Genomic DNA, 26,250 nt, shown 5'->3' with positions numbered 1-26,250 from the left:
AAAGCGGGATCCTAAGTGTGGTTGTGCTTTCCCTCAAAGATGCTTCTTGAAACCTGCCAAGAGGCATCTGGGTTCTCTTCAGACCTCTTACAGCAACAGAAGCTCTACCCCCTTTTCAAATTATGGTTGCCCGATGCCAGGCATAGGCAAAGTCCTGCCCTCCAGATGTTTGTGACTACAATGCCCATCATACCTAACCACTGGTCCTGTTAGCTAGGGATGATGGGAATTGTAGTTCCAAACATCTGGAGGGCCGGGTTTGCCTATGCCTGCCCTTATGCATAGTCTAGAGCAGAGAGAACCACCATGGATGCCCTCCAGAGGTTGTTGCATGGCCAGTGGCTAAGATGGGGAGCTAAGTTGGCCGCTTCTGGCCTAGAGGCTAAAGTATCCAAATTTAGTTCAGATTGTGTATTTTGGGTGAGACACAATCTCTCAGTGAATATTACCTATCTGTGTTTGGTGAATAAACAGTGTCCAAATGGTCTTGCGCCAAATCCTATGCTGCTCTGATCTGAAACATTATAAAATAACCTCAAGCCTAGGCAGTCGCAAAATACTTAGCAACCTGCCCAAACTCTATGTTGGTTTATTCAGCATTTTTTAAAGCTGCTTTTCCTGAAACAGATAAAAACCACATCCTGTTGAAAGCCTTCTTGGCGGAGGTGCTGGGGGTTAAATAAAACCTCTATGTAAATGAGCTGCAAGTCCATCTGCACGTACTAAGTTGCTTTTATTAATCCAGAACTGCATGCTACAGATACTGTACAGCATGGACATTTATTCATTACAAAAATGGCTTCCAAACCATTAGAAATGAAAAATCGGAATAAGAGCAATAAAACGGAACAGTAACATCACAACTGTTAGGAAACATTCAAAGGATTCACAAAAAAATGTCATAGTTAGCATCTTAATAAACCAGAGAAGAAAACTGGAGACAGTTTTACAATCGCTTCATGTCAACTACAATGGCACTGGATGAACAGATGAACATTTTTTTCAGCTTTATACAGCATTTATCTTCTTTAAAAAAATTTGCAACATCAACATGCCTAGTTTGCTACCTACCTGTATGTAGTAAGTGTACATAAAAGTGGCAGTCTGATTTTTCATTTTATGAATAATCTAATATACAGAATTTGGCCCTTTAGGGTTTATACCTCTTCATTTTAAAATGCTTTCTGGACAATCTGCTACCAAACACGTCTGTAATAGGTGACATTAAAAACTACATACATATCTACCTATGTAACATCACAGCAAAACAGGATGAACAAAAAAAAAAGTACAGCATAAAAATTGTTGGGAAAGGAGAAAATCACTGAGAATTTTGGCACATAAACTTTTTTGCTCACAGCCTACAAGTGGCAGGGAAGTCATCTGCAGTTCTGAATGGGAAACTCTGCTGTTTTTTCCAACAGCACTGATAAAAAGTCCCGTGCTAAATTTTCAAGTCTTATTTCATGTAATGGCTTTTAAAGCTTTTTTTTTGTTTTTTACACTATTGATCCATCTGCAAATGTCCATTTGGTGGCAACTGTGTGACAGAAAAAAGGCAGAAATTAAAACAAAATAAAAAAGAAGCCAACAAAAATATATATATACACATTTATATATAAACTTAAAAACCTTGTACAAATGAGTTGTTATATATATGTTGCTTACACTAAGGGGGGGAAAAACCCTTTACACAATGTTTCAAGGGGAAAAAAAAGAAAGGAAAGCATTTCTTTTAAAAAATGGACAAACATACAGATACAACAAGCAATCTCTAAAGCAATAAATACTACTGGTCCAATAGCGTTGTGATACTTTTTAATTGTTGAGTAGCGTTCCCTCCCCCAAAAAAGAACAACACCATGGAACAAGGTATATTAACACATTTTAACCCTTTGTTTCTGTACATTTAAACAATAACAAGTAACATCACAAGAAAAGTTATATCACACAAAGGAAAAAGAAAACGGGGAAAAAATAGCGGCACTGCATTCATTGTGCCCTTAAAAAGTTTTAAAAACCAGATGTAAAATGATTGGTTCGCAAGCTCGTATTTAATACAAATAATAAAGAACCAACGCCTTCGGCAAGGGCTGCTTCAAAATTGCTTCTTTTTTTCATTTTTAAAATCAGTCTTTGAAACTAAGCTATTGGAACTACATAACAGTTATGTATATATATATTTATATATATATATATTTTAAACGCTACAAAGACTTTAAACAGCTGTTGATAAAAATTTTGGCAGAATCATGAGGCTTTTTTTTCTCTCCATCTACATATTTAAAAAGGGAAAAAAACTGAAATAAGGATGGGTCAAATATTGACCAATGAACTCGATACACATCAACTAATGTAGCCAGCCGTATGGCACAAATTTTTTAAAAAATATATAAACGAAAAAGGGGGGAGGGGAGAAATCTTGACACGAAAAGAAATGAAACAAAATTTAAAAACGGCTACAAGAGGCTAAAGCTATTCTAAAGACTTGGTGACGAGTGACAGCGGCTGAGGGTGTGTCCCAGCCAAAGAATTATGGGAATGCAAGGAGGATGTCGAGGGTTGCGCTAGCGAAGAGGAGGACGGGGCGGACTGCGGTAAAGTGGCAGACTGATGGTCCAGTGCCCCGTTCTGACAATTACTAGCAGGCAGACCGCTGGATTTGCTAGTGGAGCTTTCAGACGGCGGGGGCGGCATCATCGAGAGGTGTGAGAGTGGGTCGGGTTTCAATGTGAGCGAGAGAGGTTGGGTTTGTTCAGTCTGTGGTTTTGAGTCTCTTGTGGGGGAGGCTAGCATGTTGGGAGAAGACGGTGGCGAGTCTAGTAGGCTTCCATCTGAAGAGGGTGGGCTGACGCAGCTGCCTTCACCTTGTATGTAGCGAACGCACTTTTTTTTTCTCCTAGAAATAGGGAGAGAGCAATCTGTGAATGAAGGGCAAAGACGCTATTTGGAGGGGAAAATAATAACCCTAAAGCAAAGAGCCATCAACCAACTATGCCGGGCTCTGTTTAGCTATACCCAATTATTATAATGGTGCTGGCTACCTCTGGATAACAATTCAGGAATCCTTCTTTCTGCTAACTAGAGGAATTTGCTCTTTGTCCCATTTGGGCATTTATTTATTTATTTTAAAAGCAATCGGTTTTATGTTCTTTTAGCACCATGTGAATTTATTCTTAGCTGTTTACATTCTCGTTCCCCTACAAACGAAAATATGGCAGATACTTCCTCTCAGTTGGCACCCAGCATTCTGAAAGACTGACTCTGGAGTCTCGCTTCTGGAGTATCTCCCTGCCTGCCTTGGAAGAAACCCCACCTTTGCGACAACCTGTAGCCGAGGATCTACCACTCCTGCTTGTTTCTGTTTAGAACCACACCGTGTGAAAACAAAAACAAACAAAAAAATCAACGTCACACAGAAACAAAAAAGAGGAAAGAGTAACAGGAAGAATAAAAGTGGGAAATGAAGGAAAAGGAAGATGAACAGAAATACCGTCCGAATTCACAAGAATAACTGGTTGTATAACCTGCAGGTTGTGGATTATCACACATTCATTTATTTTATTTTATTTTGTAAAGGGTGGGGTGGGAGAAGGAATGGTTTGGCTTCTACTTTAATTTATAGAAATTAAAAGAACTTCAAAAGAAAACTTAAATCTTGGTTAGGTGTGGGGTGCACAAACGAAGCAACAATAGGTATCATTGTAAAGAGAAACAATCAGAAAACGGTTAAGAATTTCACAAAAATTATCAATGCTATTAAATCAGGCCACTATGCACCCTGGCTTATCCAGCTTACATAAAGAATGACATCTATGCATTGCACCTACTGCCTAATATTCAGAAGACATGTCTAGTGGCAGAACAAAAATATTAGGCATACAATGAATGCGTCCTCTGGAGCAGATTCTCATAGGGCAAACGGATTCTAGAAACCGGTCACAGCAAAAACAACGTTTTGATCTTTTTCTCTTTTTTTGCCCAAAGCACTCGTGTTGGAGCAAATACAAGGCACCTTTCTCAACTGATGTTCCCTTGCACATCTGTTAGCATGAGACTCTCATTTGAGGCCGAGAGGCAAGTATGTGGCCAGTTGAAGTTGACCCTGTATTGAAATTGACCAATACCTCCAACAGGTGCCAGGGCTTAAGTGAATGATTCCAAGCCGACCCATATGTAGAATTATAAAGGTCAGCTGGCACAATTATAAAAGCCCAGTAAAAAGTAACGCTATCACCCAGTCATCTGTAATCTGAGAGCTAACACTTTCAAATCCAAGTGAGTGGACTATGTCCACTTCAGAGAGCATTCCACCCAGCATTAGTCTCATGTCACAATCTCCATTTCACTCCACTGATGCTCTGTCACTGCACCTTTAATGATACATTTGCACTTTCTTCTATGAGGTCCCAGGTTCAATCCCTGGCATCTCCTGGTAGGACTAGGAGAGACCCCTGTCTGAAAGCTGCTGCCAGGCAGTGTAAACAATACTGGTCAAAATGGAGCAAATTGTGTAAGGCAGCTTCCAAATTTAGCTCTTATTCCTCCCCCGCCCTTTTGAATCGTTTTTAATTATGCTTTTATGGTATGGATTTTTTAAAAATCATTTTAATGTCGTAAACTGCTTTGATATTTTTTTTAGGATTTAGTGGGATATAAATATTTTTATAATAAATTAATAAAATGGGTCACATTTTAGAAAAGATTAGCTAGGAAACCCAAAGAACTTGCTCTTGTCAGTTCCTAAAGGTTTCTGGAATAGAACAGATTAACAACTTTTCCCTCTCCCCCCCCCAAAAAAAGAGATTAAGGTTCTGCCCAAAGTTCCACACAGCAAAGTCAATTGTTAGGGCAGTGGAGAATTTTAACCATATTAGCCTGCTGATCAATACATGCTAGAAACTAAGACAGCCATGCATGTAAAACCTTATGAATGAAAGCAACAAAGCACAGAGCAGAAAATAAAAGGAAAGAGAAAGTGCAAGATGGCAAGCAACAGCAAACCATGCTTTATTAAGGCAAGTTAAAAGATAAAAAGAGTAATTGGTGGGCTCTAAACAGAACCTTGCTAGAAGCCTCCTACCTAAAGTAATAAAAACTGGAAATCTATTAGCAAGAAATTGATGTAGTCCACTGGCCTGAACTATTTCATGTTCTTTATGTCTTACTCTTTAATTAGTCCCTTCAGGCAGAAAGGAGGCAATGTTACCATATCAACAGTTCAAAGCAGCATTTTTATTTTTTTTAACCAACCCATGGGAAATAAGCAAGATTATATTAACAGAGTGGTGCTAATATTTAGGAGATCCCATTATATGTTCCGCATTGGCATGCAAGGTACTATTCTCTTGCTTTGCAGATCAGCATTTTCCAAATAGCACACAGAGCTCTACCTGTCAATGCCATGGGGACCTTCTAGATCAAGTCACCATGCTGTTGGTGGGAGGCAGTGGGAGGCTCTGGCAGGCCATGCAGGACGAAGGGTAGAGGAGCATGTGTGTGCATGCATGCACTACATGGATCAATGGGTAGGATCTCTAGATGCTAACCCCTCCCACCAAACTCAACTTCACAGGTGCACCTCCTTGCTCAAAGATTTGGTCATTACAGACATAGCCTGCAATGGTATGCCCATAAAGAAGCCAACCAAGGTTCAAGATGGGTTCTTGTTCTGGGGTGCTGAAGAGAACTACGGTATACATGTCTGCATTACCAACGTTGTTCCTAATAGGATTGGGATCAGTGCCCAAATTCAGTTTCCTCCACCTCCCTGGCACCCACTCTTCTTTACAACTGAAGCATTTCCCTGCAGCATCGGGCCAAGAAAACCCAGAAAAACGCTATGGCAAAATGTAGCGTCCTTACTGAAAGTGGTGTTTCGGTTGTTACTATTTGCTGCCGTTCATTTACAGAAATCACTTCAAAATCAGAATCAGTCTCGTATGGTTCAGGCAAATCAGTTTTATATAAAGGACAAGAGAAACGGCTGTTTCTTAGGATGTGTGTGATTAGTGTTGCATCAGGTGTAGGTCATCAGCATGAGGCTTGTAGAAAACAAGTTGTAAGCCCAGGGTAGTATGTAAAAAAAAAAAAATCAGTGCTGAGAAAAGCTGAATTCTATAATAACTCATAAATGCAGACCTAGTTTCTTATCCTGAACAATTTATTTTGTGAGTTATGGCAAGGGACAAAGTGCTATGCAAGCCATAAATCTATTTTTCTTCTCTGGTCAACATTTGGAAATTCAAAATGTTGCCAGTGATTTTCCTGACCAAAAGGTACAGGAACTTGCTTTAAAAAATAATAATCTTGCAACTTTTTAATTCAGCACTCAACAAAAGTTTCTGTGCTTACACAGAGCAGCCACAGAACTGTGAAATATAAACACAGCACTAAGAAGCCATGGAACATGCAAAGCTCTCTCTCTCTCTCTCTCTCTCTCTCCACTTTAGACCTAGTGGATTATGGGCAAATTTTTTAGCTCCAAAGCATGTGTAGATTAATTAATTGAATAATTAAGGTGTTCCTGAGCCCAGTGGTAAATGTCTCGTACATATATGCTGTAGATGACATACCATGAAGCAAATACTGGAATCGAAACCCAAAAGCACTTTATTGTTCAGCTAGTTATGATGCCACTGGTAACAGCTATAGAAAACCAAATTTCTATCTAAAAGCATTATACCTAATTTAACTGACCTTTAAAGTATTTAATTGTATGTTCTAGACTGTACTGACCTAGGTATGATACACACATGAAGTGTGGGCCATGACACTTACCTATCCTCACAGACTAATGCATATTTGGGATATTAAGTACTAATTCATACTAATATTGTCCCAACTGTCCTCATTTTACTCTCAGTAAAATTTTGCTATCATAAATCAAAAACTGTCTTGGTTTGTGGGATGCCCCCACCCAAAAAGGTCCAGTATTTGCTCCTTTACTGAACTCTGCAATGTATCATCTATCCCCAGAGGGGGGAAAAAACCTCTGGAGTCAAGTAGAAAGAGGGAGGGAGAGAAAGAAAGAGAGAAAGTGATTACCTACAGTTTCAACTGTGTACTCTATTAAAGTTTATTGTAACAGTTTGTTTAAAAATTTTTTTGCAGTGTTAATATGCATGCTCTGTAGCTTCAAGAATGGCATTTTAATGATCCTACCGCAAAGCTTTTAGAACTAAACTGAAATTATGTTAAGCTGAAAATGCTATTTTGTATAAAAAAAGAGTTTGTTTCTCTCCACACACAATTCAATGATCACTTGACTGAAAATACTACAGATCATGTAGCAGATCCTCTTTAAATATGACTTGAAAAACAGTTAAATGTAGTTTTAAAGCAATAAAATACTGGTTGCAGTAAAAAGGTAATAAAAGAGGCAGATGCCGGAAACAGGCATCTGCAGCCAAATCTGATCCTCAAAAGTCATCCTAGTGGGCTCCCTTGATCCCAACCTCCTTCCCATGCACAATTATGCACCTTGGCCACTGTCAACCAAACCAAGACACATACATACAAATACGGTCTTTAATCTCATTTTCCTCCCAGGGCAAAGAGAATTTCAGAACTGTGCACAAACCAAGACACAGGTGAATATGGCAGTGAGCACCTGAGGTGCCCCAAACGAAGCCTTTTCCGATGTATTTATTACTGTATATCCTGCAAGATAGATGGCTAGGGATGCCTTTGCTTATGTTGCAGTGACCAGATGTGTGGAGCCAACATTACTGGCCTCTATCTCAGTTCAAAACAGTCCCTTTACTGATAAGGGATTTAGAGCATAATTCCTACCTTCCATCAGCATTCTAGTTTTGACAGATATAAAAATGGCCGCCTATGTCTCTATGTACTAGAATAACTGCCAGATAAGCTTAGTAGTGTTAAGAGGAATTTCTCTCTCTTAATGAGTTGTCTCATATTTTTTTTCAAAGCTAAAGTTGTAATCTGGCTGTTCAAATGTTTCTTGAACTTGTAATTTTCAAAAGGTATTCAGTAATCTGCATTGACAATGACCTGTGCTATTTGCTGCTTCTGTCACACAATCACAGTGTTTACGCATGCATCTGATGGGAAGTTACAGAGTTTAGGTGGAATGCCGTCCTTAAAGGACAATGCATGAACTTTATCTAACAATTAGATGTACAGTACGTTTTCAATCCATGTGTATAGCTTGGCATCACAAAACTAACAGAATTGGCATGCATATCATATGAATAACTGCTCTACTGTCTAAAAAAAACAGAATGAAGCACATGGTATGGGTGTGAATCAGAGGGAAAGGTGGGGAGGGGAAGCACTACATACAGAAAAGAGTGTGTGTTGGACTGAGATACCTACCATCATAATATTCCAAATTCAAAGACTGCTTGGATCAGAACAGAGAAATAACAAATTTAACCATATTAAGGGGAAAAAAAGAATGCAACAAGAGATAGTTTGCTTCCCTTCACCAAGAAACAAGTGCATACTGAATTTATCCTGCAGTAGAACATGGGTTGTTTCAAATGTTTTGGTCTTCTGTGCCATTAAGCTGAACAATGCAGAACAATGTCCTGTAATTTGATTAAAATCCCAAAACAACTTGCCAAGCAAATGTCAACTTAACAAGCCAGCGACAGATGGACTACTGCAAATATTTTTTTTGCCAGGCACCTTATGAATGTGCCGAATATGAATTTTAGTTGAGCTTTCAGAAGCACACAAGATTGATTCAAAAACATACAGAAGAATTTGTTATATAGACTCCCAATATATTATAAGCTTAGATCCAAGCAGAAGTTCTAATTTGTATCCTCTTTCATCACAGTGAAAATACCAGTGCTGCAAATATCCTTTGGAGACTGAGAGCATACACATAGACACTTGTATGGATGTCCACTTAACACACTTGTTTGACCAAGAAAATGTTAGTTTCTGCATCTTGGGGATGTGTGCACCAAGTCCCAGTTCTACTACCAAAAGAGAGGTTATTGGTCAAGAAGGAAAAGAAATTTGCACTGAATTAGCAAGGAATTCTGAAGATCAAAATTTATTAGCAATCAATGTCGTAGAAGCAAGGAAGGCGAGAAGTGGAAGGGGAGGGGTTAAAAATAAACCACACATTTAATACTAAGATGACAGAATGCTTTTAGTTCCCAAAGGCCTAATGGGTAGTATACCTGCATGGTTTGCACCATAAACTCTGTCGGTCAAGCCCGAACAATGCCCGACACTTCTTTGGAGTATTTGCATCTGTTAGCACAAGGTAAACACAAAAAAATACAACACAATGGTGGATAGAGCTCAGTTGGATGTGAAATCTTAGCTACAGCTAACATTTCTCCCAGTTCATTTGGCAATCTCGCAGACCAAAGGGCAAGAAAGAAAGAGGATCTCCACAAGGTGACACACAATGCCTAAGCCTGCTGTGCATTGTCTTCACTTAGCCCTGTGTCTTCTCTGTTGAACTCTGCACTGTGGTATCAAAGGATGTTTAGCAATGTTATATATATGGGGTATGGAACTTTCCAGAGAGGAGGGTGCGATTGTGTGTGCAAGCCTAGGCTGATGCTGTCTTACAGTGGGAATTTTCCAGCTAGCGGCAGTGAGCAGGTGGGTGGAGGAAACAAAAATGAGGGGGGCGGGGGGGGGGCGGAAGAGAGCGAAATCCTTTAAACAGAAAGAGATGATCATTCACGGCAGCGTCCCACTCCCTTGTGTCTTCTAGATCACAACACAGAGCTACAAAGCAACAAAGCAGGAGAAAAGGGAGGGGAAGGGGGAAGTACCAAATAAACCAGCTGCAAAACCAGCCATAGCAAGTCGGGGTGGGTGGGTGGGGGGAGACTATACACACCTGCAGGGGCCGCACCAGTTATTCTGTTGATCAAGGCCAAAGCGCGCTCGGCATTTCTTAGGAGCGCTCAGGTCTGAATGAGGTCAAGAAAGAAGCGAGCAGGAAAAGAGAAAGAAAGAAAGAAAGAGAGAGAGAAAGAGAGAGAGAGAGAGAAGGAGAATAAAAAATAAAAATAAGAAAAATAAATAAAAATAAAAGGAAATAAAATCACCTCATTATTAACTGCAAAATATCAACTTTTGATTGTTTTTATTTTCTTTAAATAGTGATTGTCACATCTATCAAACTTTTGAAATTAGCTGTTGCAATTAAAGCTGCAGTATCCCTTTTTGAAAGGACTGACTTCAATAATAATAATAATAATAATAATAGGAAGAATTTCAATTGATTCAAGAGGCATTGGAGGCACAACCCGTCTACTGTTTCTGCACAAGCCCCCAAGAAATGCAGCGGGTTTGTGAGGAACACTATTTGGTGGACTGCTCTGTTGATATAGAAATACTTCTTTTTATAGGGAAAAAAGATGTGGGGGTGGGGTGGGGTGGGGTGTGGAGAGACAAGGAACTTAGTATAGAAAGATCTAACATGCTTTCTTCTTGGAGGGGGGGATAATGCAGCTTTGGGAATAAACATTCAATTTGTATTTTTTTAAAAATAATTTTAAAAAGAAAAAAGAAATGGCTCAGAATAAGCAGATAGCAAAATGGATATGTTAGTTTCAGCCAGAAATAAAATGATCAGAAGCATGGAAGCAAGTGGTATGCAGGTAAAGCAGGTGAATAGCAATGGATATTGTGAGGGACAGGGGATATCGCGAAGTCCCTCCCCTCCTGAGTTCAAGCCCGTCCCCGAGCAAAGGGGAAAGCAGGGAGAGTTCCGATTCCAGTGGGGAAGCAGGAAGTCGTGTCCGAGGCTCAGGCAAGGTAGAGGAGCCAGGGTCCCAGGTGGGACAGGAAGGGGCAAGCAAGGGGGGAAGACCCATCCCTCCAACTCCAGAATTACGCAGGAAGAGGAGGGGCAAGAGGATGGGTCTGCCAAAGCTTTTGTGTTGGAGAAAGACGCGCCAAAAGCCATTAGGAGGTTCTGAAACCGACTGACAACATCGCTCCGTGTAAATAGCAATGACTTGAGCACTGTAAATACGCAGCACCAATAAAAGAATAAAATGCAGAGCTGCGTAGCGTCGTTACTCTGAAGTAGTCCACTCCGGCCACTGTGACAGCAACCTCCTAATCATTTTTGGGCTACTTCGGAGTTGCCGGGATGAGCGTGTCCGAGGCGGAGAAGTGGCGGCAGATCGCTGAGCAAGCCCAGCTAGAACTGCAACAGCTGTCGCTGCAGGCGCAGGGAGAATTGAAGGCAGCTAAAGAGGAGACTAAGAAGGTCCAGGACGACCGGCTACAACTTGCGGAACAGGTGAGAGAGCTCCAGGAAAAAGAGCAGCATTTAAGGGCGGTGGCGGTAGACCTCCAAAACAAGCTGGATGCAGAGAAAAACAAGGCGGGAGGGGCTCCCCAAGTCCAAGTGCTGCCAGGAAGGAGAGCAGGGACCCTTGTAAGCAAGTTCAATGGAGACCCGAAGGAGTTTCAGGGCTTTGAGACTGAGATCGTGTATGCTCTTGAGCTGCACCAGAATGAGTTCCCCGATGATGAGCACAGAGTAGCGTTTATTGTGGAACATCTCACCGGAGCAGCCAGGGAGTGGCTAAGACCATTAATCGCAACCAAGAATCCTTGCATGAAAAATGTCCAACAATTTCTAGAAGGTTTGAGGACGATGTATTCGTCCGATAGTCATTTGGACCAGACTAAGGAGGAACTGCATAATTTACGCCAAGGAAATATGACAGTTCGCGCATATTGGGCGAAATTCACCATGCTGGTGCACAGACTGGGGTGGGTTTTGGATTCGCCTCCCATGCAAGCTGCGTTTTACTTGGGTTTGAGCGAGGAGGTGAAGGATGAACTCTCGAGAGGTCCAAAGCCCAGTACTATGGATCAGCTGAGCAAAGCAGCTCTGGCGGTGGGGGTGAGGCAGGAATCCCGGTGGAACGACAAGCAAGCGACGCGCGCAAAGCGGGCTTGGTTCCCACGGTCGCAGGAGAAGCCACTCCCTCAACAACCCTTTCAGGCCACGCCTGGAGCCAGCCAGGACCAGGAGCCCATGCAGATTGATAGCGCGCGCGCGCGGGCTTTTCAAACCCCAGCGGCGCCAAGACGCAAGGCGGGAAGGGGCGGGAATTGCTTTCTCTGCAACTCACCCCAGCATCTCGTCAGAGACTGCCCACATCGCAGGGAGTGGCAAGGAAAGGCGGGAACGGTGGTGCCCTCCCCCACTGACGCAGCACCACAGCAGGGAAACGGGAAAGCCTGGCTGCAGGAGACAAGGGGCAGCAGCCAGGCACAGTCAGCAGACAACAGCCCCAGCCCGCCCACCCGCACAGAGAGGTGCAGAGCCAGCCCACCCCTCCCAGAGCAGGAGTGGTTCTAGAAGTGACGCTAACGCTCCCAAATGGCTATCCCCTGAAGGTCCTCGCCTTAATTGACAGTGGGGCGTCCGCCAACTTCTTCTCGAGAAGCTTTGCAGAAGAGCACCAAATCCAGCTTTTGCAGTTGGATTTTCCTCTGCACGTAGCAACCATTGACGGCAGGGAGCTGCTGGGAGGGGCCATCACACATCAAACCCCCCCCATGAGAATGACGGTGGGAAGGCACTCAGAGACACTGGCGTTCAACGTCACCACCATCTCAGACCCCCCCATCGTCTTGGGCATGAGCTGGCTGGCGCGCCACGACCCCTCCATCAGTTGGCACCAGAGGTGCATCACGTTTGGGTCAGACTTTTGTCTGGAACATTGCATGCAGCACCAACCAGGGGAGGGGCCTCCGATAGCCACGGTGGCCACCATGCATATCAAAGGGGGTGAGGCAATACCCAAGCAGTACTGGGACCTGCAGGAGGTCTTCAGCGAAGCGGAGTCCGACCACCTACCCCCGCACAGGCCTTTTGACTGCCAGATCAACCTGGTGCCAGGGGCGACGATACCCCCAGCCAAGCTGTACGCCATGTCAGACCAGGAGCTGGAGGATCTGCGCGCTTTCATCGACAAGAACCTCAAGCGGGGGTTCATAAGGGAAAGCAAGGCAGCAGGGGGCAGCCCGGTCTTCTGGGTGGACAAGAAAGACACGCAACAGCGCCGTCTTGTGGTGGACTTTAGACGGCTGAATTCGGTGACAGAGCCCGTGGCTTTCCCCATGCCCAGAGTGGATGATCTCCTGACAGCGGCACGCAGGGGCAAGATTTTCACCAAGCTGGACCTAAGGGGGGCGTACAACTTGATCAGGATCCGGGAAGGAGATGAATGGAAAACCACGATGTTCACGCCTCTGGGCTCTTTTGAATATCTGGTGATGCCCTTCGGTTTGCAAGGGGGCTCAGCATGCTTCCAGGCCTTCATGCACCACGTCCTGGGGTCCCTCCTCTTCAGGAAATGCTTGGTCTTCCTAGATGACATCCTTATCTACTCGAATGACCCAGTGCAGCATGTGAAAGATGTCAGAGAGGTGTTGCAACGCCTGAAGGAGAACCACCTGTATGTGAAGCTGGAGAAGTGCAAGTTCCACACCAAAGAGGTGGACTTCCTGGGCTACAAGCTGTCAGACAAGGGGCTGGCGATGGACAAGGACAAGGTGCAGGCCATCCTGGACTGGCACAGCCCCAGGACGCGCAAAGATGCCCAACGCCTACTAGGCTTCGCTAACTTCTACAGGAAGTTCATCAAGAACTTCTCTCGCGTTACGGCTCCCATCACGGACTGCCTGAGAGGCAAGCAGAAGTTCAAGTGGACACCAGAGGCGCAAGCAGCGTTCGAAAGCCTCAAGAGAGTGTTCGCCTCAGACCAAAACCTGTTCCATGTGGTGCAGGACGCGCCCCTACGCATTGAGACAGATGCTTCTGAAAAAGCTGTGGGCGCAATTTTGTTGCAACTGGACGCCAACAGGGAGTGGAGACCCTGTGCCTTCTTCTCCAGGAAGCTGACACAGCCAGAACGCAACTACACAGTGTTTGATAGGGAACTTCTTGCGATCTACGCTGCGTTCCAGCACTGGCGACACTTCCTGGTGGGCGCGAAGCACCCCATCCAGGTGTGCACAGACCACAAGAACCTGGAGTTCTGGAGAACTGCCAGGGTGCTCAACCAGCGGCAGATACGGTGGGCAGAGTTCTTCTCGAACTTCAACTTCTCCATCCACTACATCCCGGGGGAGCAGAATGTCAGGGCGGATGCCCTCTCCCGCAAGCCAGAGTACATGGAGGAGGAGGCGCCACCAGCCCCAAGGCACATTTTCCCCCCGTCGGCATGGTCCTGCGGAGCAGCTGTGGTGAGCGAGGCAGAACTCACAGCACTGACGGCAGCGGATGACTTTGCCAACCGCATCTTCAGAGAACTGAGAGGGGGGAGGGAGCAGGCAAAAGACTTTGCAGAACGCAGAGGGCTGCTTTTCTACAAGGGTGCGCTGTACCTACCCACCACCCAGCTTCGACGTACGGTCCTCAAGCAGATGCACGACAACCCTACAGCGGGGCATTTTGGAAGGGACAAAACCGCTCACCTAGTCATGAGACACTTCTGGTGGCCAGGGGTGCGGGAAGATGTTCGAGACTATGTAAGGGGCTGTACCACCTGCCAGCGGGCGAAGGTGGTCAGAGCAGCGCCACCAGGGTTGCTGGAGCCCTTAGCCACACCACACAGGCCGTGGGAAGTGGTGTCCATGGACTTCATCACAGATCTGCCTTCTTCCAGGGGCAAGACCGCAGTGTTGGTGGTGGTGGACCTTATGTCCAAAATGTGTCACTTTATACCGTGTGCCAGGGCAGTCTCGGCAGAAGAGACAGCCAAACTGTTTGTTGATCACATTTTCAGACTGCATGGATTACCTTTAAGGGTTATTTCGGATCGTGGCCGCCAATTTGTTTCCAGGTTCTGGCGGCGGCTCATGAACCTCCTGCAGGTGGAGGTCAGCTTGTCGACGGCTAGACACCCGCAGACCAACGGACAAGCGGAGAGGGTCAACGCCATTCTGCAGCAGTACCTGAGATGCTACGTCAGCCAGCGGCAAACGGACTGGGTGGATCGCTTGCCACTAGCAGAATTTGCCTACAACAATGCAGTGCACGTCTCCACAGGGGTGTCGCCCTTTAAGGCCAATTACGGGCGCGACCTCAGATCTTTCCCAGAGAGGGAGAGGGAGGAGGAGGAGGAGGAGGGCCCACAGGCTGAGGATTGGGCAGAGGAACTGGAGACGGTGCACCAGCAGCTCAGAGAACACTTGGAGAGGGCCAAGGAAGCGTACAAAAAGGGGGCAGATCGCCACAGGCGACAAGGGGAGGTCATCAGGGTGGGGGACAAGGTGTGGTTGTCCTCGGAGGGCCTTCCCACCAGAGGGAGGTGCAAAAAGCTGGCACCCAAAAGGCTGGGCCCCTTCACGGTCACGCAACAGGTAAACCCGGTGGCATACAGGCTGGCACTGCCAGAGGACATGAGGGTGCATCCAGTGTTTCATAGATCGCTGCTGTCGCCGTACAGGGAAAGCAGCAGGCTCCGAGACAGAGAACAAACCCCCGAGGGAGGGGGGGAGAGGGAAGGCAGGGAGCAACTCAATGAGGCCACGGCCATCCTGGATTCAAGGTGGGGGGTGGGGGGACTGGAGTACCTCATGGCATGGGAGGATGCTCCACCGTCCCAGAATGAATGGGTCCCAGCCACTCAGATACAGGAGGAATTCTTGGTGGAAGAATTTCACGCCCTCTTTCCCCACAGACCCAAGCCCTGGCACATGGAAAGGGAGGGGGAGGAGGAGGAGGCACGGGAGAGCAGCTCACCATGGCGCTGGGAAGCGGAGTTTGAGGAACCAGAGGATGAGGTATGGGTGTCACCGAGATCCACCCAGTCAGAGGAAGGAGCAGATTGGCAGAACGTTTTTACCCCCACCAGCTCTGACGCCACGGACTTTTTGGGATTCCCGTCCGCCCAGGCGGAAGGGGGGGGCTCGCAGGACTGGGGGGAGGTATTCACACCAACGGGCTCGGAGAGCACTGAGTTCTTAGGCTTCCAGTCGTCACCGACACATGGGGGGGGCCTGGGGAGGGGTGAAGGAGAGCTTGGGAGGGGGGTGGATGTGAGGGACAGGGGATATCGCGAAGTCCCTCCCCTCCTGAGTTCAAGCCCGTCCCCGAGCAAAGGGGAAAGCAGGGAGAGTTCCGATTCCAGTGGGGAAGCAGGAAGTCGTGTCCGAGGCTCAGGCAAGGTAGAGGAGCCAGGGTCCCAGGTGGGACAGGAAGGGGCAAGCAAGGGGGGAAGACCCATCCCTCCAACTCCAGAATTACGCAGGAAGAGGAGGGGCAAGAGGATGGGTCTGCCAAAGCTTTTGTGTTGGAGAAAGACGCGCCAAAAGCCATTAGGAGGTTCTGAAACCGACTGACAACATCGCTCCGTGTAAATAGCAATGACTTGAGCACTGTAAATACGCAGCACCAATAAAAGAATAAAATGCAGAGCTGCGTAGCGTCGTTACTCTGAAGTAGTCCACTCCGGCCACTGTGACAGATATGTTTGAGTAGAAAGGCATATGTCTATATATATCTCTATATAGATATATATATATCGCATGCAGGCATGAGAAGGCTTAGTGGGTGCCGCATAAAATGCCATTAGATTAAGGAGGTTCATTATTAAGCTTTTTATATCAGTCTCTTTAAAGAAATACTGCATATTCAATTTGCACAGTTAGTACAAATGAGTTATTTTTTTACTGCATTACTGTTTAATAGCAACTGTAATGAATAACAAATCAGAAACAAAGAAAAAACTAACCATAGCACATTATAAATATATATATACGCTACAAACGTGTGAATGATAAATTTATTTTTAATGTCAGTGTTTAAATGTTAATAAAATCTAAAATGGCAGGATAAAAAAAAAGAGAGAGCAATTTACAAAACTATTTTAAATGGCTGAAAATGACATTAGCACCTGTAATCGGAGGAAGTGAAAGGCAAGGATTTAGGAAACATTCGCTGTGTTCTGAAAAAAAAGAACAAATTATACAAAGGCTTCAAAGAAAAAAATTAATCAGGGCTTTTTCAAAATTGTCTATGAGATTGCCTATGCAGTATTTCTAATTTTCTAGAAAGAATGGCAAACCTCCTTAATTTATAAAAAAATTGCTGCAATTTACCACTGTAAAGGCATGCATCAGATCACACAGAAACAGCCCAGATTAATACCAAACTCTCTCTCACACACACACCTTTGGTAATAATGGCACAGGCATTAACAAACTATGGCTCTACAGGGAGTAGCTCTGCAGTTATTAAGGACAAACATAACTACCATTATAATATGCTAGTCATGCATTTACATGGCTACTAGTTTTAAAAGGCGAGCAATAAGAATTTAACTGTACTTAAAAATCCAACAGGAAAAAGCTGGATGTAGTAATGGCCCTGTGGCAAGAAGGCTGGGAGATTTCAAACTTTTTATGCACAGTATTAGTAACTTATGGCCTTCATTGTTCCACTAAGGAATATGTAAAACATTCCATTTTACTTACCATTGGTCTCTCCTGGCTGTTTGTCCCTTTTCCTTTTCTTCTTTTTGCCCTGAATGAAACACAAATACATGAAAGGGTTGTTACAGAACCTACTTTCAAAAAGAGGCAAGAGGAAAGGAATGTTCTGCAAAGCTTGCTAGAATTGTACATATTTGAAAACATTTCAATGTGTGTGGCAACACAGCGCTTTTCAGCATCTCAAATTGCTTTCTACTTAACATTTCATTCTAGTCATAGCGACACTTCAGAACTCCTAGGAGTATAACTTACACCATGTACAAAGAGCAGCACATAAATGTATGATAGAATAAATCAGCTGCCAAATGCGTGTTTGGGTTAAAGGTGGGTCTTGGATCTGAAGCGCTGAAGACTACTGATATAGACTACTATTGGATAAAATAGTGTCAGAGCAGTTAATGTCAACACTTCCCATAAAGAATCCAAAACTGGCCAGCAATCAGGACTCTGTCTGTGTTACATAAATTACCATTACATACTTCTCCTTTTCATCCAGTCAGAACAATGGGACTGGGGATGGGTGGGAAAATATTGTACCCGAAATATGCTCTACAATGTCTGACAAAATCTCATGAACAAATAAAGTTAAAAATGGATTGCAAACTTGCTTTGAGCAGGAAACCTTTCCCAAGCAATCTTCCAACAGTTTTGTTTTAATTATTTACTTGTGTTTATATCTTGTATTTTATTTTGTAAACCACCTTGAGATCTTATGATGAAGGGGGCTTTATAAATTTAAACAAGCAAACAAACAAATACTGTGCGTAAGTATAAGAAATAAGGCTCAACATACATATTGTCAACCCAAGCCAGTATTGGCTCATAGTCAGGGATGAAGGGTGCTGCAGTCCAGCAACATGTGGTGGGCCATAGGTTCTTCATCATTGGTGTTAATAAGAATTAAATTTATACATCGCCCTTCATGTGAGTATTGCAGGGAGTTTTATAGTATAAAAACACATAACCTAATATTAGTATATGTTACACAGACAGGTCCATTCAGCATGAGAACATAGGATATCATGTTATATGACATATTGGCAATGCATGGAAAATATGTAGCTGGGTTAAACCACAGAGCCTAGAGCTTGCCGATCAGAAGGTCGGCAGTTCGAATCCCTGCGACGGGGTGAGCTCCCATTGCTCGGTCCCAGCTCCTGCCAACCTAGCAGTTCGAAAGCACCTCAAAGTGCAAGTAGATAAATAGGTACCGCTACAGCGGGAAGGTAAACAGCGTTTCCGTGTGCTGCTCTGGTTCGCCAGAAGCGGCTTTGTCATGCTGGCCACATGACCTGGAAGATGTACGCTGGCTCCCTCGGCCAATAATGCGAGATGAGCGCCGCAACCCCAGAGTTGGTCACGACTGGACCTAATGGTCAGGCGTACCTTTACCTTTACCTCTCAAAATTGCTACATTTTACAGTATTCAAAAGCATTGTCTTACTGGATCAGCCCAATATCCACCTACCCTGGTATTCATTCCCCAATAACAGAGAGTTAGATGCTTTTAGGTAGCTTAAAACCAAGAAACTCTGTTCCACTGCTAGTCCTCAGCGTTTGGCCACCAGAGACCTAGAGCCTCTGAAGATGGAGATGCTATATCATGGCTAATAGCCATTGACTAATTATTGATTAATTAAAAGCAATCTAAGCTAAGAGACATTATATCTCGCCATAATAAATGTTAATAAGGCATTGCATGTTTAAGTGCTTCCTTTTTTTACTTCTAAACCTTATGCTAATAAGCTCTACGCTATTGTTCTCCCTCACCATTCACTTGATATAAATGCATGGTTTTATAAATCCTTATTATAGCCCTCCTTAGTTTTATATTTTTCAAACTAAGAATCCCCAAAGACTGTTGCTCTTTCAGCAAACTGGCATACTCTTTGAGACAGAAGAACAGAAATGTACATAGTATTCAGAGTGACCATACTTTTATTTGATAATTTCAGTCGTCCTTTAGTATTTCCTAACACTGAATTTTTATTTTTCACTGATGAAGCAGGCACTTTTAGTGAGCTCTCCACTCTGAACCCATAGCTCTCTAGGTATTTTTGGGATTTTTGTAAGTAGCTTTAGTAATCATTCTACTCTGCTGTTTTACTGATTTATTTATTTATTTAACCTTATACATTTTAATTTAAAATTACAAGTAACGTTAGCTGGGCCATCTTCATGTGATGTCACAGTGAACTGATGCTTCTATGTGGATGTGGCATATGAAACGGCTACAATTTCCATAGTGGTTCAAGCTCAAAAACCTTAGACCTCTGATATATACGCATCCTGCAGAGGATGCGCCAGCTCCCACAAACAAGAAAATTTACATAAGCATAGATTAGTTGTGAGCTGGTGGTAAGACCTTGTGTGATCTAAGTGATCTTGGGGTAGGGGCATTGTCATGTGTGAGCCAGCTGTCAATTTATTAGTACTGTACATTTGTGTCTTGCTCGTCAAAATAAAATTTTGTAGTCCGACAGAGACTGAATAGCAAGGGTATTGTAAACTGAATCCATCCATCCTGGGACTGAAATTGAACTTCTGAGATTATTTTTAAAATGAAAATTCATGTTTTTGTGTAACAACTTTTAATCTATCTTCAGGGAGCAGAACATCGTTGTTGTTGGGTTTTTTTTAATCGTTCCAGTTTACAAAATTCTTATCCCGGTTGACATGCTGCTTAAATAAAAATAAAAATATGAACCCTAAATTTATTACTTATTTTTTGACCGGACAGTTGGAATCAAGGACTTCGTTTCTAATGTTTAATTTCGCTTAAAGTTGTGAAAAAAATAAGATATGTACACAGAGGCCTCCAAAACTTCATTAGGTATGGCAGACACTATCATCATAGCTGTCAAGTTCTACCTTTTATTTAAGGGAAATTCCCTTATGCTGAATAGGCTTCCTCGCGAGAAAAGGGAAAACTTGACAGCTATGGCTATCATGTGTGTGACACCTAAATACAAGATGAAAATGATACAGGGGGTCATCTAGTCACTACACACAGTGCAGTCCCCATTTCCTTTCTCTATCTGTAGAAAGACTGTTGTCCAAAGAAAGCACGTGGAAGAGGATAGACTCCAAGAATTCTGTGTTATGCAGAAAAAAGTAAAACCCTTGTAGATCATGTGCTTGATCCAAAGCTATTGAGTTCTCCTACTGTAGTAAGGTTCCCCCTGAAGGTCAGGTGGGGATAGAGCCTCAAGCTGCTGGGGACGTATCAGCTTTCTTATCCTGTCCTTTTTAGCTTGAGAAGAAAGGGATTTTCAGTGCTCTCACGCTGAGGACAAATGTAAAGGTCCTAAACATTTAAGACACAGAACATGCCCATCTGTCAGTGACACTGTCACTAAAGCAGAGGAAATGTTTCCTGAAAATCTTTCAAGCATTATAGCACATCCCAACGTTACTCCCCCAGGAACTCCCAAGAGGAATCAGACTGCAGAGTACCAGGAATGAATCGGCCCTGTGGTCTGACAGCTTCATTCCACTCCATTCATGGCACAAAATGTGGGCTATGAATTTGGTGGTGGCAAAAATGGTCGGAGACAGCTCCTCGGTTGTAAGGGAAATCACCTCAAAAGTGGGTATACAGATACTCTCTTATGCATGTGAAGAGATAAGAACTAGGGAAGGATTTTGATACCACAGATGTTGATTATAAGTTTTAAACAACACTTCATCTTTAGGAACCAAAATACTAAACTAAGATGCTGTCTTTGTTTTCTCTCAATAAATGGAATTAATAAAATGTTGCTTGGTAGCATATTAATGCGCCTCTCCTCTCCATGTAGGGCTATAGGCTTATGCTGCATAAGAACATACGTTACCTAATTTACAGAAGAACAAATTCCTGCCTTTGCAAAACAAAACAAACACACCCACACACTTAGATCTAAGCCTCACTGAGTTCTATGGAGCTTACTCCCAGGAAAGTGTGCATACAACTGCAGTCTAAAGAAATAATAGAGACAGCAGATTCAACAAAATTGCTAAATATAATGCATATCAGAGTGTCTGCAATAAGAGAGGTTAAGATTGGCAGGAACAATACAATGACCAGAGGCAAAGGAGGTCAGGGATGCTGTACCTATTATACCTGTATGAAGAAGGAATTTCAGAGGTCCAGCTTCTCATGTTAAGGTGAAACCTCTCCAATATCCTACCAGATATAAAGCACACCCTTCTCAATTATAGGCCTTTATAGAACCAGCTGCTCAGGAGGTCTGTCAAAGCCTACTTGTATTAACTTTTCCATAGTGCTTGCAATATTTGGTTTAAACATCTGCTTGGTAGGGTCTAATATGTTGGGGCTGTGTATTTCAGCTTTTATGTCATCTTGTTTATTATTATAATTCTGCGAAACAGCTCAAAAGTATCTGTGGCAGAAGCAGAGGAGCAATGTTTTTAAATGAAATAAATTGATCACACCCCTTCCACTTGTGATCTTGCAATAATGTCTTGCTACTGATGACATCTGGCCTCTATTTAAAGTTTCCCTTACATGATTGGTGCCTTTCAGTGATTGATTGACTGATTATGTCTGGGAAGCTTTACAGATTTTACCAATTTCTATCAGGTACAATCTTTAAACTTGGAAATACTTATCAGTGAGCTATTACTTCCTTCTGAATGTACATGCTATGCTTATTTCCTGTCTATGGGACTTTGGTTGCAATTCAGCCATAGCTGTGACCAAACAGTCATGCGTATTAATTGGTAGATTTATGCCGGTTTGCATCCCCTTCCCATCTAAAGATGAAGCCAGCCACTTCAACAGGGTTTGAATGAACATTTCAGTGTCCAATGCTCATTCACAATGCATCTGCATTGCCAGCACAAAGGCAGGGTTTGCCATGCATGCGAAAGGCAGGTTCCATGCACATATCTCTCTTGTTAAATTGAGACACTGATCTCTGAAACCAAGCAGCCACGGTTAGAAAAACTCAATGGAAGAAAGTGTGGCAAATGAGAATTGCACAGGAATAGTTCACCAATAGCTAGCACCAAGATGTTTGGTAAAGACATCATGAATTGAAAGCATTTATGAAAAAGATTGTGACCATGACAGACAACAGTACAATAATATAAAACAGTAGAGGGTGGAATAATTTATTTAGCCCCACTTGAGAGCAAGACCTCCAACAAGTCTTTGCCAGTCCTTCTCTGAAGCTAGGGTAAGCCATTCTTCCACTTTCCACTATACTCTCACACAGGTATGCAACAAGGCACTAATTTGGGGGGTAAGGGAAGGAGATGAGGGTGATAATAGAGAGGGAGCTCTTTCTTATTTTCTTTTTTTGTAAGCTGCACAAAAGCTGGTGCCCTGATGGAAGACACATGGCCAGATTCCTCCCCCCCTCAGAGCTCTACTGACACACCTCAGTTGAATGGGTGCCAATTGTATCCAAATGGGTTGGCAACAAAACCAAAACATCCGCTAGAATTACCGGATTGGTAGTGCTTGTCTTCCATGTGTGGGTGTACTTCAGCAGATTACAGCAGTACTTGTCTACAAGCTCTACTACTGAAAAAAAGTCCACCTACATAGCCACCTACATAGTTATCCCGTGCGGACCAGCCGGGGTAAAGCTGCATGTGGAGCTGTCGTTCCTTTCTGGCTAGTTCATAATATTTAGCTTGTTCTTCTCTGGATAATGCATGCCACTGCATAGAGAAAGAAAACAGAAACACAAGCACAACAGAACGTCAGTAATACAGTGTATGTACAATGTGCATTCACATTCAAACTTTGGGAAATGGCAGCCAATTAAAGTATATCAACTGGTGTAGACTATTTATTTATTATTAAGAACTCTGTTTTATCCAGGTTGGCTTAAGCTGGGTTATACCGATGGAGCCTTTCACTTTTGAAAATGGAATAGTGCAATTCTTCAAGTAATTTGCCAGTGGTAGATGGTGCCCATTGGAAGACCAACAGTAGTAGAAGCAGGAGCCAATGACAGGCAGAATCAACTAATTCCAGCTTTGTCGCCAACATCCTCTTTGCTGTGTTGTGAAAGGGCAACACTGAGACTAAGGAGGAGGAAAATGACAGGCAGTGCCATCCCAGGAACGGTTGTAAGTAAGAAGGCAGGCAGGTGAGGTCTTGATGGGATATAGCCCCACTCACGCTGATGGACCAGCCGCCAACAGCTATTCCCCTTTAACCAGCATTCATTTGAACGAGACTTGCAAGAAATGCCCATAAAGCAGACCACACTTTAAATTTGCCTTTCCCTTCCCCACTTGTCACAATTTGTCACTCTGGTAAACCAACCTCCACCAAGTAATAATAATGACATACATTAATCAAACAAACACCTATTTTTAATGCCTGTAAGGCAGGCCTGCACAATGTGTGACAGAACAAGTAAAATAGAGCCTACAAGCTGTAGCTTGCTGGGAAATCAATAAATCTTGAATTTGCTACCTGTCCTCAGAACTATGCTTTGCCACAAGTTGCGAAGGCCTGCTGTAAGATACAGCTCCACTTTCCTTATGTAAGAAGTTTATTTTTACTATTATTTTTCTGCTACCAGTCACATAAATTACTATAGCTTCACATGGGACTCGTGAATAGAGGCCTACAGTTCATACAACATCCAGACTTAAGGTTCCCACATCCAGAGAATGGAGAATCAAGTTTCAAGTAAAAGCTTCTACAGCCTTCTAAGTGCAGAGTTCTTCACTAATAGGCTACAGTGGTGTGTTTAGAGATACCTAACATGCTGGGGTTCCTAAGACATGTCTCAGAATTAAGAGGCAGAGCAACCAAGGTATGGTGATGCCCAAGAGATGGAGAGGTGGATGGAGTTGAAAAGGCAAGGTTTACATCAAAGCAGGAAAAAGGAAGAAATGCATCTGCTGGATAAAAGTATGTAACATACGATTACGCTGTGCAGGTGCACATGCATAAGGTGAAAATGTAACTTGATTTCCTTCTCTATGTAACTGGAATGCAAGGAAGTTTCAAAGCTTAAGTATTCAACCAGAAAGCTCAGAAGTTCCACTGGGCAGCCAAATGCCATAATCACACTTGAAATAACATTGTGGATTGTGCCCTTTCATTTCAGACATGTATCACACTCTCATTCTATCCCACATGCAAACTTGCACATACATATCCTGACTAGTTACCTACCCTTCGACCAAGGATTTGATTGATGGCTGCACTCTCTTTCAATGTGCATTCTGCTACAACTTTTGCTCTCATTTCCTTCATATACAACATAAACGCATTAAGAGGTTTCTTTATGTGTGGCTTCTTTTTCTCCTCTTCTTTTTTGGAGTCCTGATGTTTTCTGGATGGTTGACAAGAATAGACAGAAGGAGCTTGTACAACATTGTCAAAATACTTCTATGCACTTATCCCAATCTTTGCCTCCATCATTAAAACCACATTGAGGGGAGCAAAGAAAAACTCAAAAATCCTGAAACTAGCTGTAAAGCATCATACTTGCAGCCATGTACGAGAGAGAGCTGCCCTTGGTGCACATCCGATATATTATTAAAACCTAGATAGATAATATCGCTTCATGAGATCCATGTATTTTTTTACATCAGGAAAATTTATTTACTTAGATTTTTAACCTTTTGCCATATCAATAATAATAATGATAATGATAATTTATTCTTTGTACCCCACCCATCTGGCTGGGTTTCCCCAGCAACTCTGGGCGACTTCCAACAAAGATTAAAAATACATTAAAATATCTACATGGGCACACCTAGGGTTCTGTGTTCTGAAATACACATAGCCATCAGTTTAGAGTACCTGACTCTGAAGCAACTATGAGCTTCGAGGTGAGCTATCATAAAATGCAGAGGTAGCAAGGAGACATTTTACTGCCCTCACAGTAAAGAGATCCTCCTCGCTGCCCAGGATAGTTATAAACACTTCCAACAATTTTCTTCTCTTCCCCACCTATAACTTCCCCTATGGATCGTCAAGTAACACGGGCACCTAATAATTTACACAGTGAACTTGTGAAGAAGCTGACTTATAGTGAACCTGACCATTGGTCTAACTAGCCCAGTATTGGCAGCAGCTCTCCAAAGTCTCCAGCAGACAGGTCTTCTCCAATCTAATCAGTTACTAGAGATGCTGGAGAGTGAACCTGGGGCATAAAGTAGGTGTTATTCTGCTGGGTTATAACCACTCTCCCCAAGGCAGTAGACAGCCTTCAAACCCCAGGTCTTAATTTTCTTGCCTAGCAATAGGTGCTGAGATATGAAGCAATTAGGGTAGAGGCTGGCGAAGACACAGGTATCCGAACTGTTTGAGAATGGGAAATTAAAGCCCGTGCAAGTGAACCTGCTCATGAGAATGCAAGAAGAGCCTTGCAAGAGCAGAGCAATGCTGCACGTAGTTCAGCATCTGGATTCCAGCAGTAGCCAGCCAGGTGCCAAGCAGTGTGTGAAGACAATAGCCCCTTCCTGATGCTTATCCCCACCATGCGGCTCTGAAATGTGTTTGCTTTTCTAAAACCAACTGATGACTCTGAAGGCGGGAGGTTTAACGCAATGTCTGGGGCGGATGAAAAATTGGGCCCAGGGTTAACCATTCAAAATGCTTTTGGTTAATAATGATCTTAGCCAATAAAATTACGGCCCCCTATTTGTGCTCGCTTTGGCAGCACATATACGAAATTATGGCCCCCTATTTAATACACAGCATATGAATGTGCAAAATATCTGTGGGGCAATACTTATCTCCAAGTCTTACTAGAAACAACAGACTTTACATGGGATCACATACACTGGGTTTAG

General features: G+C 43.4%; 1 protein-coding gene across 18 annotated transcripts in view; it reads right to left on the bottom strand.

Moving 5' to 3' along the window:
- Window positions 1–237: 237 nt before the first annotated feature.
- Window positions 238–26,250, bottom strand: part of TCF7L2 (transcription factor 7 like 2) — a 222,944-nt gene continuing 196,931 nt past the window's right edge. For 2 of the 18 annotated variants that reach the window (XM_060274736.1, XM_060274733.1), the window contains exons 9-14: window positions 24,623–24,782; window positions 23,026–23,145; window positions 17,455–17,503; window positions 16,875–16,925; window positions 9,839–9,911; window positions 238–2,899 (exon numbers count right to left, since the gene is read on the bottom strand). In XM_060274736.1, the coding sequence (XP_060130719.1) occupies window positions 2,476–2,899; window positions 9,839–9,911; window positions 16,875–16,925; window positions 17,455–17,503; window positions 23,026–23,145; window positions 24,623–24,782 (877 nt within the window). In that variant the 3' untranslated portion in view covers window positions 238–2,475. Of the gene's footprint in view, window positions 2,900–9,160; window positions 9,235–9,838; window positions 9,912–16,874; window positions 16,926–17,454; window positions 17,504–23,025; window positions 23,146–24,622; window positions 24,783–26,250 lie in introns of those variants that run through there. The other 16 variants (XM_060274737.1, XM_060274735.1, XM_060274742.1 and 13 more) reach the window with 12 other exon arrangements.

This window comes from Zootoca vivipara, chromosome 5 (assembly GCF_963506605.1).
Source record: "Zootoca vivipara chromosome 5, rZooViv1.1, whole genome shotgun sequence".
Classification (NCBI taxonomy): domain Eukaryota; kingdom Metazoa; phylum Chordata; class Lepidosauria; order Squamata; family Lacertidae; genus Zootoca; species Zootoca vivipara.
This window is presented reverse-complemented; position numbering and strand designations above follow the sequence as displayed.